This window comes from Molossus molossus, unplaced genomic scaffold (genome assembly GCF_014108415.1).
Source record: "Molossus molossus isolate mMolMol1 unplaced genomic scaffold, mMolMol1.p scaffold_m16_p_10, whole genome shotgun sequence".
Classification (NCBI taxonomy): Eukaryota; Metazoa; Chordata; class Mammalia; order Chiroptera; family Molossidae; genus Molossus; species Molossus molossus.
Window position 1 is genome coordinate 11,529,337 of NW_023425345.1, and position 15,952 is coordinate 11,545,288.

General features: G+C 44.5%; 1 protein-coding gene across 1 annotated transcript in view; it reads right to left on the bottom strand.

Moving 5' to 3' along the window:
* CUNH12orf75 (chromosome unknown C12orf75 homolog) overlaps positions 1-12,496 on the bottom strand; it is a 36,361-nt gene extending 23,865 nt beyond the window's left edge. The window contains exons 1-2 of the mRNA XM_036252697.1: positions 12,437-12,496; positions 689-713 (exon numbers count right to left, since the gene is read on the bottom strand). Coding sequence (XP_036108590.1) covers positions 689-713; positions 12,437-12,482 — 71 coding nt within the window. The 5' untranslated portion in view covers positions 12,483-12,496. The remainder of the gene's footprint in view (positions 1-688; positions 714-12,436) is intronic.
* Positions 12,497-15,952: the final 3,456 nt, after the last annotated feature.

Below are 15,952 nucleotides of genomic sequence, written 5' to 3' on the forward strand. Positions count from 1 at the left end.
GGAGAGGGAGAGGGAGAGGGAGAGGGAGAGGGAGAGGGAGACATCGATGTGAGAATGAGACCATCACCTGCCTCCTGCACGCCCCCTACAGGGGATCGAACCTGAAACCCGGTATGTGCCCTGATCAGGAATTGAACCAGCAACTTTTCAGCGCACTGGACAACACCCAACCAACTGAGCCACGCCGGCCAGGGCAAGAGAAGCTTTTTTATTAACTGTTCTGTGGTCTAAAGATCAACTCAGCATTGACTGGCTGGGCTGATATACACTCATTCAAATATTTTCAACGTTACCACCATTCACTGTGCACATGGCAGTGCTGGGCCCAGCCTCTCCCCACGGCTGCCTGCACGACCCTGCACAGTCCCAGGAGCTAGGAGGCTCACAGTCACTTGCTTTTAACTACAAGAAATCTCTACAGAAGTTGGGATGGAGACACAGCATTTCCCTTTAAATTCCGAGTTAAAGGCCTAGGGCCACTGAAAGGCTAAAGTCAAGTCACAAATAATCACATTCTTCAAATAGCACTTTAGTCATAAACCAAATGATAATGTCGATTTGTACATAGTACAGAAAGTATTTCCATGTTTCTGGCCATACCTACATATATCTAAAGATCATAATCATGAAAAATAGTGTCTTCCTCCGAAAGTTCAGCAAATCATATTAACACATCTTTAATACTTACACATCTTTAGCTGCTCCTGCCGGGCCTAAGAAAAAAGAAAAATAGGTTTGTATTAGTGTGATAGTATTGCTACAAAATGTTAAGCCCCTTTCCTCCCAAATACCCAAATAATATCGTTCAAGACAACTTGACAATATGTTGTTTTAAAAGATTATTTCAGAAAAAGGAAAGCAAAACAATCATAAAATTCGAATCTTGAATTTACAATTTCTTCTGCCCATTTTTAAAATTCCCACATAATACAAGGGGCTTTTTCAGATCATCTGATCCAACGTTCTCATTTTACAGATAAAAGAACTGATGTATTTGAGAAATATTTTCTTTTCCAAGCCACACCCCTCCTAAGCTGCACCGTCGCAAAGCAAAGTCACAACACAGAAAGGTGATGTCCTAGGTGAATGAGGAAGTGTCAAGGATGCCAGCCTAGCTCTAAAAGGAGTTACACACATCTATGACCGTGCTCCTATGTGCGGTGGAACCCTCTCCTTTCTGCTTCCCACTCACGTGCCAGAAACAACCCCTCTCTTCTGGACCCCGACTTGTCACCCATCACAGGCTCTCTGCCCTCACACAGCCGATCCCCACCCTGCTCTCAACCAGCATCCTCAGCTGGCGACACGGAGCTGGTTCCAAACTGACCATCCACATCACATTAAGTGTCCTTGAACCTCTTAAAACCTCACTTCCCTCCTGTGTCAAATGAGGGTAATGAAAGTCACTTTCTCAAAGGTAAGGATCTTTTTTGAAACCATACATGTAAACAGAGCACAAAGTCTGGTTATAAAAATAGCTCAGCTGTTACTATCAACTGTCACATTTAACTTAGTATCTTGATTTCCAGACCTACGAAATTAAAACAACTTCTGCACACGTCCCAGAAGTGGGAAAATAAAGGAGGGTGTGCTGTAAAGCAAGCAAGTCTGCAGGCAGCGTGCTGGTCACGACGGCAGAGCGCTGCCCCGGCGACACTAATTTAGGGTCTGCCGTACTGCAACTTCACAGCAGAGCACACGGATCATCAAGACTGTCTCTCAAACAAATACTTGGAAGGACAGGACCAAACCTGAATTTTGTAACAGATGTAGTTCCTGTCTTCAGGGAAGAGTAATATTTCTGTGCCAACCAGCATTTCTATTATATAAATAAAAACGGCTTTGGAATCTGAGATCATAAAACCAAAAAATCCTTAGACGAAAAAAAACCTTAACATAAAAACTGCCCACAGGGCAGTATCTTCATAGAAAAAATAAACAAAAGATTAGTGCCACCAAAAACCCATGAAAATGAACATTTCAAAGTCAAAACAATTAAGAGAAGACGGTCTAGAATGAAAAGAATACTCTCTTTTTCTCGGGAAAGGATAGAGAACGTTTGAGGACTTTGTGGTGGGCAGGGGAGGAAAGAACCACGCGGATCAGAAACTTGGATTCTGTGACACGTTACAGGGAAAGAAAGCGGAGACCACAGTGTGGATCATGAGTCCTCTCAGCATTGAAGGGCCACCCAGGAGCCCCCACAGAGAGCAGAGGGGACAGAAGCCAGCCCACTCCATCTCAGGACGGCAGCAGGGTGGAGGGAAATGACACCGTGGACTTGGAAGGCAGAAGGCCCCAGTCTAGTCCTGGCTTGGATATTTGTCCAACAGCTCATAAATCAGTGCTTCAGTTTCTAACACGGGGCCAATTAAGGCAGCTGAGAAGACAAAACACAATAATGTGTGTGAAATTAGTTTCAAAACAGCACCATGTTGTCTAATCAGTACTTATTTTAATCAGCCGGAACCCTCCATCCACTTTACCTAGATTGCACCAGGCCCGGCACCCACGGGGACTCTCGCCAGCTGGCTTTACCATCTAACATCCCAGCAGGCCCTAGGCAGAGGGCTGGCGTTACCTCCCAGAAAGAGGTCAGAGATTATTTCTTTGTTCTCAAATGCCCCTTATTTATGTCCCCATCCATTTAACAATGGAGAGGACCACAAAGAAGTCAGAAACACTACATCAAGCGCATACATACGATTGTAATATGTGCTCTATTGTTTTTAAGGGAAGAAAATATGCATCTTTGAAACAAGGTAATACAGTATCAGTGATAAGTTACATGGGCAGGTGGAACATGACTCTCAACATAAAATTTCTCAGAGTAAAAAAAAAAAAAATTGTAATTGTTGGAAACCCTCAGAATAACTAGGCATATAAACTGTAAACCATCTTTGTTCAGCAAAAGTGTAAAATCATAAAACTATTATAAAGAGAGGAAAAACATTACCTTCACTGCAACATTTTAATCACACTTCACCTAAATATTGATCATAATTAACTAGATAAAGGTCTCTAATTTATGCAAAAAATACTTTGTTTACAGCTATTCAGATGGTGGCAAAATCCCATTTGCATGGAATTGTGTTTATGGTTCCCGTGATTTGTCATTTATTAAACAAATATTTATAGTGGTGTATCTACCTCTTTCCAGGCCCTGGGGACAGAGCAGTCATCCCTGTCGCACCAGTTCATTTCCTGCCAAAAGGACTACTTTTTTGTTGTTGTTCAGTTAGAGTGGGAGGGGGAGAGAGAGAGAAACATCGAACAGCTGCCACCCACACGACCCCAACCTGGCCAGGGACAAACTGCAACCGAGGTACGTGCCCTTAGCGGGAACCGAACCCGGGTCTCTCTGGACCGCAGGCCAACGCTCTAACCTCTGAGCCAAACTGGCCAGGGCCAAAAGGACTACTTTTTAAACAGAGCCTTGGTGCATTAACATGATGGCCTTAGAAGAAATAGAGAGGACAAAAAGGTAACAATGTTTCTTGTAAAATAAAAGCACCACAAAATACACAAACCATTAGAATTTTTGTGGATCAAAAGAATTAATGACTATTTTCCAACTGTATAAATGATCATCGTAATTTTAAATTATCTTCCTAAAAAGTAGAAAAGGGGGAGGGGTTTGCTTTCATAAAAGTAGCAGTGACCCGGAAGCAGTTCTAGGGACAACAAGTAATTGAAAAGGGTTAGGGTATGTAAGGAAGAACATCTCCTTCCAAGAGTGAGGAAATGTTCCGCTTCTTGAACAAGTGTGTGTGTAAACACGGCTGGTTGTTCACAGTATCACTCCATTTCACCGTGACTGTGTTCACCCTTTACAACTTCAAAAGACTTTCATATTTTATTCATGAGTCTCAAAGTCATGGTCTCAGTTACTTAAAAACACATAGCAAATCCAATGTATTCAAACATTCAAAAAACTTAATCTGATATTGTGGAATCATACAAAGACATTTGGTCTTTATCCCCCATTCCCGGCTCAGAGCTTCTAAAACTCTTAGAATTTCCTGAATGATAAGAGTGACAGGAGCCTTTTTCCTTATAATGAGGTGAGTCTTGGCAAGAACTCAAATAGCTTTAGGATGGGGGGTGGTCATCAGAAAAGCCAACACTCTATTAGAAGCTTGGAACTTTCAGCCCCACTCCCCAACCTCCAGGGAGGAGATGGGCTGAAGACTGAATGAATTACCAGTGACCACTGATTTAATTAATCAGCTGTGCCTACCTAATAAAACTTCCATAAAAACCACTAGCTGACAGGGTCTGGATTGCTTCAGAGGGTGGCACCTATCAGCTCATGGGAACAAACTCCAGCACTCGGGATCCTTCCAGACCTCACTCTGAACTCTCCATCGGATGTTCGTTTGTGTCCTTTACAGTAAACCATTCGTTTTAAACTAGAAAGTAAAATACCTTTCTGAGTGCAGTGAGCCTTTCTAGTAAATTATGAAATCTGGGGAAGGGGGCTGTGGAAACCCCCCAAAAGAGCAAGTAACCTGGACACCTAACACTTGTGTCTGAAGTATGGGTGTCCTGTGGCACTGAGCCCCCCCTGTGGGACGGACATGGCATGGAGTCGGTGTCAGACCTGAGCGGAACTGCAGGACACCCAGCCGGCGCCGGAGAAGCGGAGAACTGGCCGGTATCAGGAGGAAAAAACCTCTGGGATATTCACGTTTTATGAAAATGTCGTATCCTAATAAGCGAGGCTCTGAACCACCTTGAAGCACTGAATGAATCACACCAAGATGGAACTGTGTTGTATGTACTTCAACAAATAACTATTTACATTCCAGGTACAGAGTTTTTAACGACATTTTCTTATTTTCTATTTTGTCTCTGGTCCCATTCCCAAACAACGGCAGAAAAACCTCCTGTATTCGCTTCCGATAGTTGCTGTCACAAACCGCCACAGACCGGGTGGTCACAGTTATGTTCTCGAAGTTCTGGAGGCCAGCGGGTCAAAGCCAAGGCATCGGTGGGCCCACACTCCCTCCGGAGGTGTAGGGAAGGCTCCAGTCCCGCCCCGAGGCGGTGGGCACCCGGCCCCCCCTCCCCCCCCCCCGTAGGCGCCCCGCCCCGAGGCGGTGGGCACCCCTGGCAGGTGCCCCATCCCAAGGCAGTGGGCACCCCCGGCAGTCTTTCCGGACACCTCACTCTGCTCCTCCTCACACCACCTTCTCCTGTTTCTATCTCCTCTTCGGTTTCTCGGTTTCTCGTAAGAACACTTATCAATGGATGTAGGGCCTACCCAGACCATCTAAGATGACTCCTCATCTCAAAATCGTGAACCTAATTACACCTCAAAGGCCCTTTTTCCAAATAAGGTAACATTCACACATTCGAAGATTAGGACATGGGTGTAACTTTTTAGAGGTTCTCATTCAACCCCCTGTGCCTTCTTAGCCCTGTCCACCCCACCATCCCCAGACAGAAATTCTCTTCTGAACAGAAATATGTAGCAAAGTTAATGGGGGGGGGGGGGGTTAAATTCTACATAACTTATCATACACTCCACAGAGACAAATTTATATTCCTAATGTAAGGTAAAGCAAGCCAGCTATAAGATAATACATCAATTCAGTAATATTATCCATGATTTCTATCTAATCTAATCTAATCTAATCTATAAATTAAGAAGAGTGAGCCATACTTCCCAGTATATTTTTAATATTTTCCAGATTCATATACTTATTGTTATGAGTTCTTCACACATGCCAAGTTCTAATATAAAGAAAATATTAAGCTTATTTTAAAAATATGTTTTTATTGGTTTTTTAGAGACAGAGGAAGGGAGAGAGAGAAACATCAATATGAGAAACACTGTTCGGTTGCCTCCTGCACACCCCCTAGTGGGATTCAAGCCCATGACCCAGGCGTGTGTGTCCTGACCTGGAATCGAACTGGGACCTCTCGGTCCATGGGATGACTCTCAATCCACTGAGCCACACTGGCTGGGAATATTTACCTTTTTTAAAGAAAGATCATATACATATTTACTTACATTTGAAAAAATAGTCTATTGATGTCTTTTTTCATCACTACTCTATATGGATTTTATAGCGTTGATGTAATATACTAGAAATAGTCACATAAGTAAATGAACTGTTAAATTACATATTAAATCATATTTCTTTCTTCAGACTATGTGGTGATCATTTAAACACACACAACAAAAAAATAAAATTAGATACATAAAGAATTTCTAAAATGTACTAAAGACTTATAAATCAGCCTTCTCTCACCATAAATGATAAGAAACAAGTGATTATGGTTCTTATGGGAAATAATAAAAATTCGCAGAAATGTTTTACTCTTTATTTGCTTTAAAAGAGCCCCCCTGAGAACTGCAGAAGCATGACTACAGAAAAATAAACAAAATTCTCTTTAATTCTGATGGCTTGCTAGGTGTCCTCTGACCCATAATAGTTCTAAAACTATGTCACAGTCTCAGTTTGGTCCAAAGAAGTAAAACAACAGCTCTTCACTTCATCCAAGGCAATGTTTACTTTTCAAGAAGCCAACAAAAGACACAGATGCATAAGTCATTTCTTCAATAGTGGAGAAAAAACATTCAGGTCACCGTGTCCTAGAAATACGACATTATGTTAATGAATGTGGAAGCTCTTACAGAAAATCTCTTGCTTACAGGTTTTCCTGGTTGAGTAGCTACACCTTAGGTAGATAAAAATAAAGAAAGAAAGGCAGCCATATCATTGAAGTCATGTCTATATTGAGCTATAAGTGGCTCATGGCAGAACTGAATACTTTACTGAAGTCACCTTGTGAGCCAGTCACGTGGTTGCAAGGTCAATGCTGGGAGTTGGAACAAGTGAACTTCCTGATCTGTCGGACCAGTGGTGATGCCTGAGCGAGGTATTTCCACATCTCTTAGCGTTCACCATCACTTCAAAGGAGGTACATCCAAGAGGATACTGATCGCCTGCATCTTCCTACCTCCCCTTTAGAGGTAGTAGCATCTCCTTCCACTTACCCAGGCGTTAAGAGCTTGGGTTCATTTTCACTTCCTCGTCTCCATCCTCCCTGACATGAAGTCCACCCTCAGCCTGGCTGTCTTCCAGGCGTCCTGACACCAACCCTCCACCCTCCAGCCCTCGTCACTTCACTGACCCCAGACAGCAGCGTTCATTTGTCACCCTATATGCTCGCTCTCTCCTTCTACACCAGCTCTGAATGTCTTCCCCTATATTCATAATTAGTATTATTAGTTATACAAAGCACTCTTCTAAGCACTTCACATACATGAACTCAGTTCATCTTGAGTCTGTTCTATAATTACTGCCCCATTTTATAGTTGAGGAAAGTAAGGTACTGACAGTTTAAGCGAGTTGCCCAAGTCATGCTGCTGATCAATGATAAAGGCAGGATTTGCTAGGACAAAATGACAAAAGCCTCTCAGTCCTCCTCGCCCCCATCCTGACCTCCTTCCGAACACCCTGGAACCAGGGAGCCCTGCTAAAACCAGGAGACCAGATTTCTCACTGCTTGGAAGTGCCCCAGGCCCTTTTCCGTCCCTCTGATTTCACAGAGCGCTAAAAATGCCCCTACTTCTGGTTCTGCTTATCCAAGGCTTACCTTTTCTTCAAAGTCAAATCAAGTCCAACTTCTTCCAAGGAGGTTTCCCAGACTGCCCGAGGTTTTATTTTGTTCTCTCAATTGCTACATGAGTCAGCATCCCCACGCAATTTAGGACTTAATTTTTGTATCCTCTCCCCCCCACCCCCAATATACTCACTCATTCAACAAAATGTTTATTTCCGAGGGTCAAAAAATTCCTTTGAAAATGTGGATGCTGGTCTAGAGGCTGAGGGTACGGCTGTGAACACGAGGCATGAGGCCCTCAGAAGGCCTACATTTGGCGGAGGGGAGCGAGAGAGACAATAAATCTCAGCTCTCCAGTACAGCCTTTCAGAGAGGAAACGAGAGTTCAGCAGGTTTACAGACAAGAAAGGAAGACGGTGGGGCTGGGGCCTAAGTGAGCTGAGCAGCACAAGATAGCAGGACTTCTTGATGATATCAACAAAAACATATAGTATTTCCAGCACTCTTCGCCTGGGCTGATGCTAACCAAGCACAGTTGGCAGCATTTCGGCCCTAGATGTAAATTAAGGCTGGACCATACAGCTACACCACAAGAAAATGCAATTAGCTATCTAATTAGGGGTGAGGATAACTAATCTAAATCACTGGACCCAAGAGAATGATAGTAACTCCCTGGGTACAATGATAAAATGGAATAAATAAGTATTAAATGCCTCCTCCTCAGACCATTGTTAGAACCATGATAGAAACATTCTGGTAGTAAACTGCCCACAAAGTTATGGTTACATAGTTACCAGTTACATCCTTCTGGTAGAAAAATGACAGCTAATCGATTCAATCAACTATCATGAGCAGAAAACTTCTGAATTAAGTGCTGCTGCAAATAATTTCTACAGCCTTCGCCTGCACTGAAATAGGCTACTGCAGATACCTGGAACCATCCAAGCTTATAAGGGGCTTTCTGGTTTACATTACAGACTCACTTAACAATCTATATGTATAATTGTATAAGAGGGAAGGACTGACCTTATAAATCATTAGCTCAAATGCAGGCTTGCTCATTTCTCTGCCTGGTTAGGGACCATATTGAAAGGAAAACAAAGGGATAGAGAATCTGATGGCTGAGACAGAGAGGTGGGGCTGGGAGACAGAGAAACAGAGCAGAAGCTACCTGCCTTATAGTAAAGGCAACCCCTCAGAAATGGACTATTTAATCCAAACACCAGCTCAAAAAAGGTGTCTCTCTCTACTTTAGGGTCTAGACTCTAGACCAGGGGTGGGGAACACCTGGCCTGCCGGTTGTATAAGGCCTGCAAAATCAATACCAGTTAACATCACAGGCCTCACCAAAGTACCCTGACCAAATAAGGCAGGCTAATTGTTAAGCTGATAATTTTGTCTGGCCCTCGAATGGTGTTTTCTGGCCCTTGGTAGAAAAAGGTTCCCCACCCCTGCTCTGGACGATGCGGGAAAATGTCCTGAATCCTCACTGACTGGAAAATACAAGAAGTCTTCCCACTATAGCTCTTGGTAGGGAAAAATCAAAGTTCTCCATTGAGAGAATGATCTTACTAAATAATTAAAATGGAGAGAACTCTTGTGTAATCAAAATGGCTCTCATGATCCCATCTAGACTGACAGCTGAACCCCTCCCAGAAGCCTTCTCTGATGGAACTATATTATTCAACATCTCCTGGCCACATGGATGTCCAACGTGTATTCTATTTGCTTTACAAGTGGTCTCTAATGGTTAATCTTCCTACCTGGACTATTAATTTCTCAAGAGCAAGAATTGATTTCATTCTACAACCATCATTGCCCTGACCCTCGCCCTAAATTCCTAGTAGAGTACAGTGCTCTGCACATAGAGGGTGGGTTTAGGTTTAGGGTTAGAAATCTCCTGTAAAGAACATCTAACCTGGATGGTCTAGAGCCTGCCTGATCTAGGGGCTGATTTCTTCTGGCCATTGACCCTTTTACTGCATATCCATTTCTCCACAGTGGACATACAGAATCAAATTTACTCAAGTACACTACTAAATACCGATGTGTCATATTAACCAATTCCACCAGATAAAAGCCAAGAAAGGAAGTTGTCCAGATAGCTCAGGGAAAGGAGAAACAATGACCTGGTTTTCCCTGAATTACTTACGGAGTAAAATAGGGCTTATAATGGAGATTTCAGGTTCGGGAGCATTATTATAATGTGCTAATGCTTCCTTTGAAAGTAGATTTCCCATGTTCTGACAGAAAAATTTCAGGGAAAGCCATTTCACCTTCAATGGGGTACTTACTATTCCACTGCTCTATAATAATTACAGGACAGAGTGCTTTCAATCTGGAGCTCAAAAAAGGTGAAATGAAATGGCCATAGTAACACAACCAGCACAGTGACAAAGTCAAGCTTAACCCTCACTCTCCAGGCTCAAGTTCAGCATCCTTTCCACCATCTCTCTATACTTTTTTTTTTTTTTTTTGGCTGAAAAACTGAAGTGTGGCTATTGAATTGCACGATCCTGGGACATTTCAGAAGTTGTACATTGTAAGGACCACATCTATTTAATGCATTTCATTGTGCATGGGTTCAGTGCTACAAGTCTGCAGCTAGGTCAACAGCATATTTGATAATGATGTCGAAATTCACAACTGAAGGAAATGTAAATACCTTTGCACTCTGGTCTATTTTTTTTTAACCTGACATCTCTCACTCTGATGCATTTCCTTTCTGAAACTCGAGTCTTACCACCAGCTAACAGAAATATTTAAAATAACAATGAGCAAATCCCCAAGCAAGCCAGCTGGATTCACCAGCGGGGAACTGTTTGGGGAATGACTTCTCAAAGACAAGGGCAGATCCCTCGAAGAGGTGATGCAATAACTCCCTTTCACGATGTTTTCTTCTCCTTCATGTTTCACAGTCTGCACTCATTATCTTGCCTTCTCTGAACATAGAGTAATTTTTAGCAAAGACCAAGCTAGAGGAGAGAATAACATGCTCTTGCATGAGCTGTCCATCATAAACAAAAGTAAAGCTACTCATCAAGAAGACATGAGTTTTTCCAACATAACTAGATGACACTTTATATAATAAGGAACGTACTCCTAGTGGGGGAAAATTTCAACCAGATATGTATAAGGAGGGTCATATTTTCCCATATTCTTACATTATTATTGCAAAGCTACCTTATCATTATTCTGTCTTAGCCATGGAACTCCTGCCTCTATCCTCACACCTGATAAGCAGTTTAGTAATAAAAATGTAAATGAACTAAGCTGGCTCCACTTTAAAGGAAATCTGTTACAAATCCTTCTGCGATGTTTTTTTTTTTTTAATGTGGCTAAAACTACGGTGGGTGCACATGCAGTGGATAGCATTGGGCCACAGGGCATGCTGGACTGAGAGACGGTGAGGGATGAGGCCCTGACACTGTTCCAGGTCTCCATGCAGAGTTCTCTGGCCACTCTCAGGTCAGAATCCTGTTCTTGCGTCCTTAGCACAAGGCGCTAACCTATGCCACTGACACATGAATCAAAAATGTGTTCCCTGATGGCTCGCTCTGCATGTCACAAGGATAGCAACTTAATTCAAGATAATAAAGGTTACCTGTAACAGAGAAACTTTTCAGTAAATCATTACCTGGGTTCATTCACAGCTCCAGGACTAGAATTCCACGTTTTAGCAACTTCTCTTAAAATATTCCACATGTGTGGTCACAGACAACAAACAGGAAAAACTAAGGGGCCAATTAACTGAGCAGACTTCCATATCGATCCCAGTACATAAGCCTCAAAATAAACTTTAAAATAAATAAACAAATAAGGCTTGGATTTTAAACTGCATCTTCCACCAAGTTCTGAGTTAAGGGAAGTGACAGACCCAAGGTCACAAAGTCATTGACAGGACATCCACATAGGCGCACACACCCGAGGAAATACTGCAGCATCAGACCGCTGTTTACATTTGCTGGTTGGGAGAGGATGTGGCATCTGATTGATCTCAGTTGGAGGAGATACAAGTTCTTTATCCTAACGGACACTAAAATAAGTCAGTAATTATTACTCAAAACAGATCCAGACTCTTAAATCGGGAGGCACTAGCTGGATTAAAGGGAAGAGCTGAATTAACAGAACCTGGTGATTGGGGGAATCTAGGAGACCTCGCATGCCAATCAACAAAACGAAGTGTGTAAAAAGAAGTTTCAGGATGTTTTTACTTTTTAATGAAAAACACAGGAACAGATCACTGCTAATATTAAAACTGTCACGTATCTAAAGCTTCCTTTGTACTGCAGTCTCTCAGAGAAATCTTACAAAGAGTAGGTCTTCAGCATCAAGACCGACTCGGGTGAATTTTTGAGACCTGCTTGCAGTTCTCAAACCCACTCGCATCCCCCCAGCACCACCACCAGGAAAGTCCTGAATTGGTCCGCACACTTTTCCAGGTGCAGCTTCTGGGTTCCGAGGGCCAGGGGCGAGGCCTGGGAGGCCGATTGCTGGAGCGCAGGGCAAGGTCACAGACCACCACTAGGATCCGTGCCCCCGGAGAACGCCCAGCCCACCCACCGCGGGGAGCCCCGCCGCCGGTCCTCCCGCGCGCCCTCCGCAGGATCCCCTGCAGGCTCTCCTCGTCCAGGCGTGACCGCCCCCGCGCGGGGGAAATGCTCTGCTTTCAGCGGTTCCGAAAGCGGGCGGTCTGCTCCTGTCCGGAAAATGGGGACGGGCACCGGGGGCTGCACGACCTCCCTCCCCGGCTCCCTGCACCCTCCCTCCCCGCTGCCTTTCTCCCGGCCAGAGGCCGAGGTGGCCCCCTGCCCGCAGTGTCGCGGTCCCCACGCCCTCGGCCGCCCGCTGCGCTCACCTCGGCCCGCGCCCGCGCTGGTGGCGGTGGAGTTCCCGCAGCCCATCGCGCCGCCGGCCGGAGAAGCGGCGCGCTCAGCGGTCGGCCGCAGGTCCTGGGGGCGGAGACGGAGGCGGAGGGCGGCGCGTCCCGAGCGAGAGGACGGCGGGGGGCGCGCGGGGCCGGGGGGCGCGCGGGGGCCGCTCCCTCCCGCCGCCGGACGCGAGCCAGGGCGCGGCGGAAACCGCGGGGCAACCTGCCCCAGCCCGGCTCGGGGACCCCGCCGAGCCCACCCCTCACCTCGGCAACCGCGGCGCCGGCCAATCCACAGCCTCCGGCAGGCTCCCCGGCCGGGCACTGGTCGTCAGTAAGAGGGGGCGGGAGTTTAAAGTGGGTTTGGGGGCGAGGGCGAGGCTGAGGGGCGTGGCCGCCGCGGGCTCCGGCTGTGGGGAAGGAGCCAGGGATGCTCACCTGCCCACCTTGCACAACCTCTTTACCTTCTCTTTTCCTCCCCCATTTCCCCTCCCTCCTCCGGGCTGTGGGGAGCAGAGGAAGTGGCAGGGAACACCTGTTTTGCTCACAGTGGGAGCCCAATAAAATGTTATTGACTGAATGATGCTCAGATCTGAAGCCAAACCGAAATTCATTTCTGCTTTAACAGAAAGCTAATGCATTTCTGTTCCCCCCATCCACACTGGCTAATAAAGAACATAAATATTTCCCAAGTTGGTCATACTAATTTATTTCACTTTAAAATAAAGGCCATGATTTCGATAACCTGGATACAGGGCCTCCACTCTGAGTAAAAGACAGAACTGTGGATTTATGTGGCACATTTCAACCTAACAGTTGAGCAAGTGTTGCTGGAGTTGGGTTGTCTGAGCTAAACCGCCCCCCCCCCCCCTTCACTTCAGCAAAGTTACTTAACTCATTAGTGTATTGTTGTTGTACCTGTAAAATTGCAATAATAACTCATGTACACTTGTAAAGCACCTAACACAGTGCCTGATCCTAAAAATAAAAGAGGTTTTAACTCCAGCTGGTCTTCTTTTCCTTAAATCTCTTAGAAGTGAATACTAATTCTCTGAAGGTAAGGACTGGCTGATTTATCATAATGTCCTGGCTCATAGTACAGACTCGGTAAATGTTTTGTGAGATGAATTCAAGCCAGGAATTAAATCTCCATTTTAAACCCATTTAATATTTATAGAGAGCCTCGCCTGTGCCAAGTCTTTCGCTAAAATTAAGGATACAAACATGTGGGAGCCAGTCTAACCAGGCAGACTGATTATAAACAAATTAATTGCAATATAGCAGGGATGCTACCAGAGGAATACGGAGTGCTAAGGGAGCCCAGAAGGGATACTGGTTAAAAGACTTTCCTAAAACCATCTAGTTGTGTTTAGAGAAAACCTTGAAGCAGAACCGAGACCCTAGTGGATCGTTCAACATGGCCTTCAAGGCAATGGTGAGGACTGGGTAATCCTATCACTCGGGACACAAAAGAACACCATCCACCATTTGAAAATTAGATATACTTGGGCATGTGCTAAGATGGTAATTAATTCTTGGACAAATAAGGGTGTTTTGAGTTGTTTGATTTCTAGAAGCAGTTTCTCTACCTTGGCCTCCACTATATTGGTTCAGTGGGTACCCCCATGCAAAACCAGAATTAGCAGGGAGGAAGGAGGGGACTATCAAATGGCCAAAATAGATACTTTTGCTTATTTCTGGACTGTTCGACACTGGACTGCAGCCCTAGGACACATAAGAAAGAGGAAAACAGACTCTGACATCCAGAAACTGGCCTCATACAACTAGGTCTTCCTGCTCTCCCGCTAAACACAGTTGCACAGATACCAATATCAGACAAAGCCCCTCTATAATCGGGCTGAAGTGAGTTCAAAAATAAAATGACTCGGTAATCTTGTCTAAGTATGACAAAAACAAGGTCACTGGTAAACCGCAAAAAACACCAAACATCCAAACTTCATCCAATCCTGGCTAATATGAGTGACGGCTACTTGCTTACCAGCTACACTTTTAGGCCCATTCCAGTCTTCCTACCATAGAGATAAGATTTATTAAGAATACTCCATCACAGAATTGCCCCTGCTTCCAAAAAAACAAGACCTGCTTTCTTAAACCCCAACCAAAATCACCACACTCGAACCCCAAACTAAAAGTTCCTTTCTAACACCCTGTAACTGAAATACCTCATGGTCCCCCATGGTGTGCCTTCTCTTTTACTGCAATGAGGAATACACCCGACTTGTTCAACTACTAATATGTTCTTAGTGGGCCCAGCTAGTGTGGCTCAGTGGCTGAGCATTGACCCATGCACCAAGAGGTCACCGATCTCCAGTGGTGGGGCATGCAGGAGGTGGCCAATGGATGTTCTCTCGCATCGATGTTTCTGTCTCTCTCTCTCCCTCTCCCTTTCTCTTGCTCTAAAAATCAATAAAGGAAAAATAAATTTTTTTAATGATAATAATATGTTCTTGGTGGTCTTTGCCTGGAGGACGTTGACCCTTGTAAATAAGGTTACAGTGTTATCTCTCCATTCTTCCAACACTGTTGATCACCTCCTTTGTGCCAGCCACTTGTCCAAATGTTTGCAATATTGCAGTGAACAAGCCACAGGGGGGAAGTCAAGTGGGAGCAGACAGATCAAAATCAAACAGAAGATAATTTCAGACACTATAAGCTCAATGGGAAGAAGAAGAAAAAAAAACTAAGGTAGGGCACTACAATAGGTGACTGGGGTAGAGGGAGAGATGCTATTTTAGGCAAGATGGTCAAGGAAGGCTTCTCAGAGGAAGGGGCATCTTAGCTGAGATCGGATTGATGAGAACAAATCAGACACGTGAAAACCAAGGAAAGAGCATTTCAAGCAGAGGTAATGGCAAGTGCAAGAGCCCCGAGGCAGGAACGTTCCGGGTATGTTTCCTAAACAGGAAAAGGTCAGGATGGCTAGGCTAACGCAGAGATGGAGAGGGGTAGTTAGAGAGGCAGGCCTGATCACACTGCATATGATGGACTTTGTAAGAAGTTAAATTTTCATTCAAAAGACATTGCAAAGTCATTTGATGAGACACTATATAATAAGTTTCAAATAAAGTCAGGCATAGAGTAAGTGCCCCATAAATGTCAGTCCTCTCCCCCATGGGGAGTGAAAGCATAGTCCAGTGTTTCCTTTTTCCTTTTTAGGAATTTGTTTTATTTTATAGACAACAGTTAATTGCATTTGGATGTTTTCAAAACCAGTGATGTAAAAGAAAATTATTAATGCGTGCCTCATTTCCTGACTGGTCAATTTTAGTTCCTTTCTCTGTGCCAGTTGAATCATACTGTTCAGCTATTGTTTTCATTCTTCAAACGAAAGCCGACGTGGTGTGAAGGAGAGAGAAGAGGTGTGTGGCTGAACCGGGTCTGATAAGAAAAAGAACGCAAGAGGCAGGAGAACAAGGGGCTGAATAAATCTCCATTTTCATGGTGTTTCTTTCCATGAAAGGCTCCCCACAAAAGTTTGCCAGC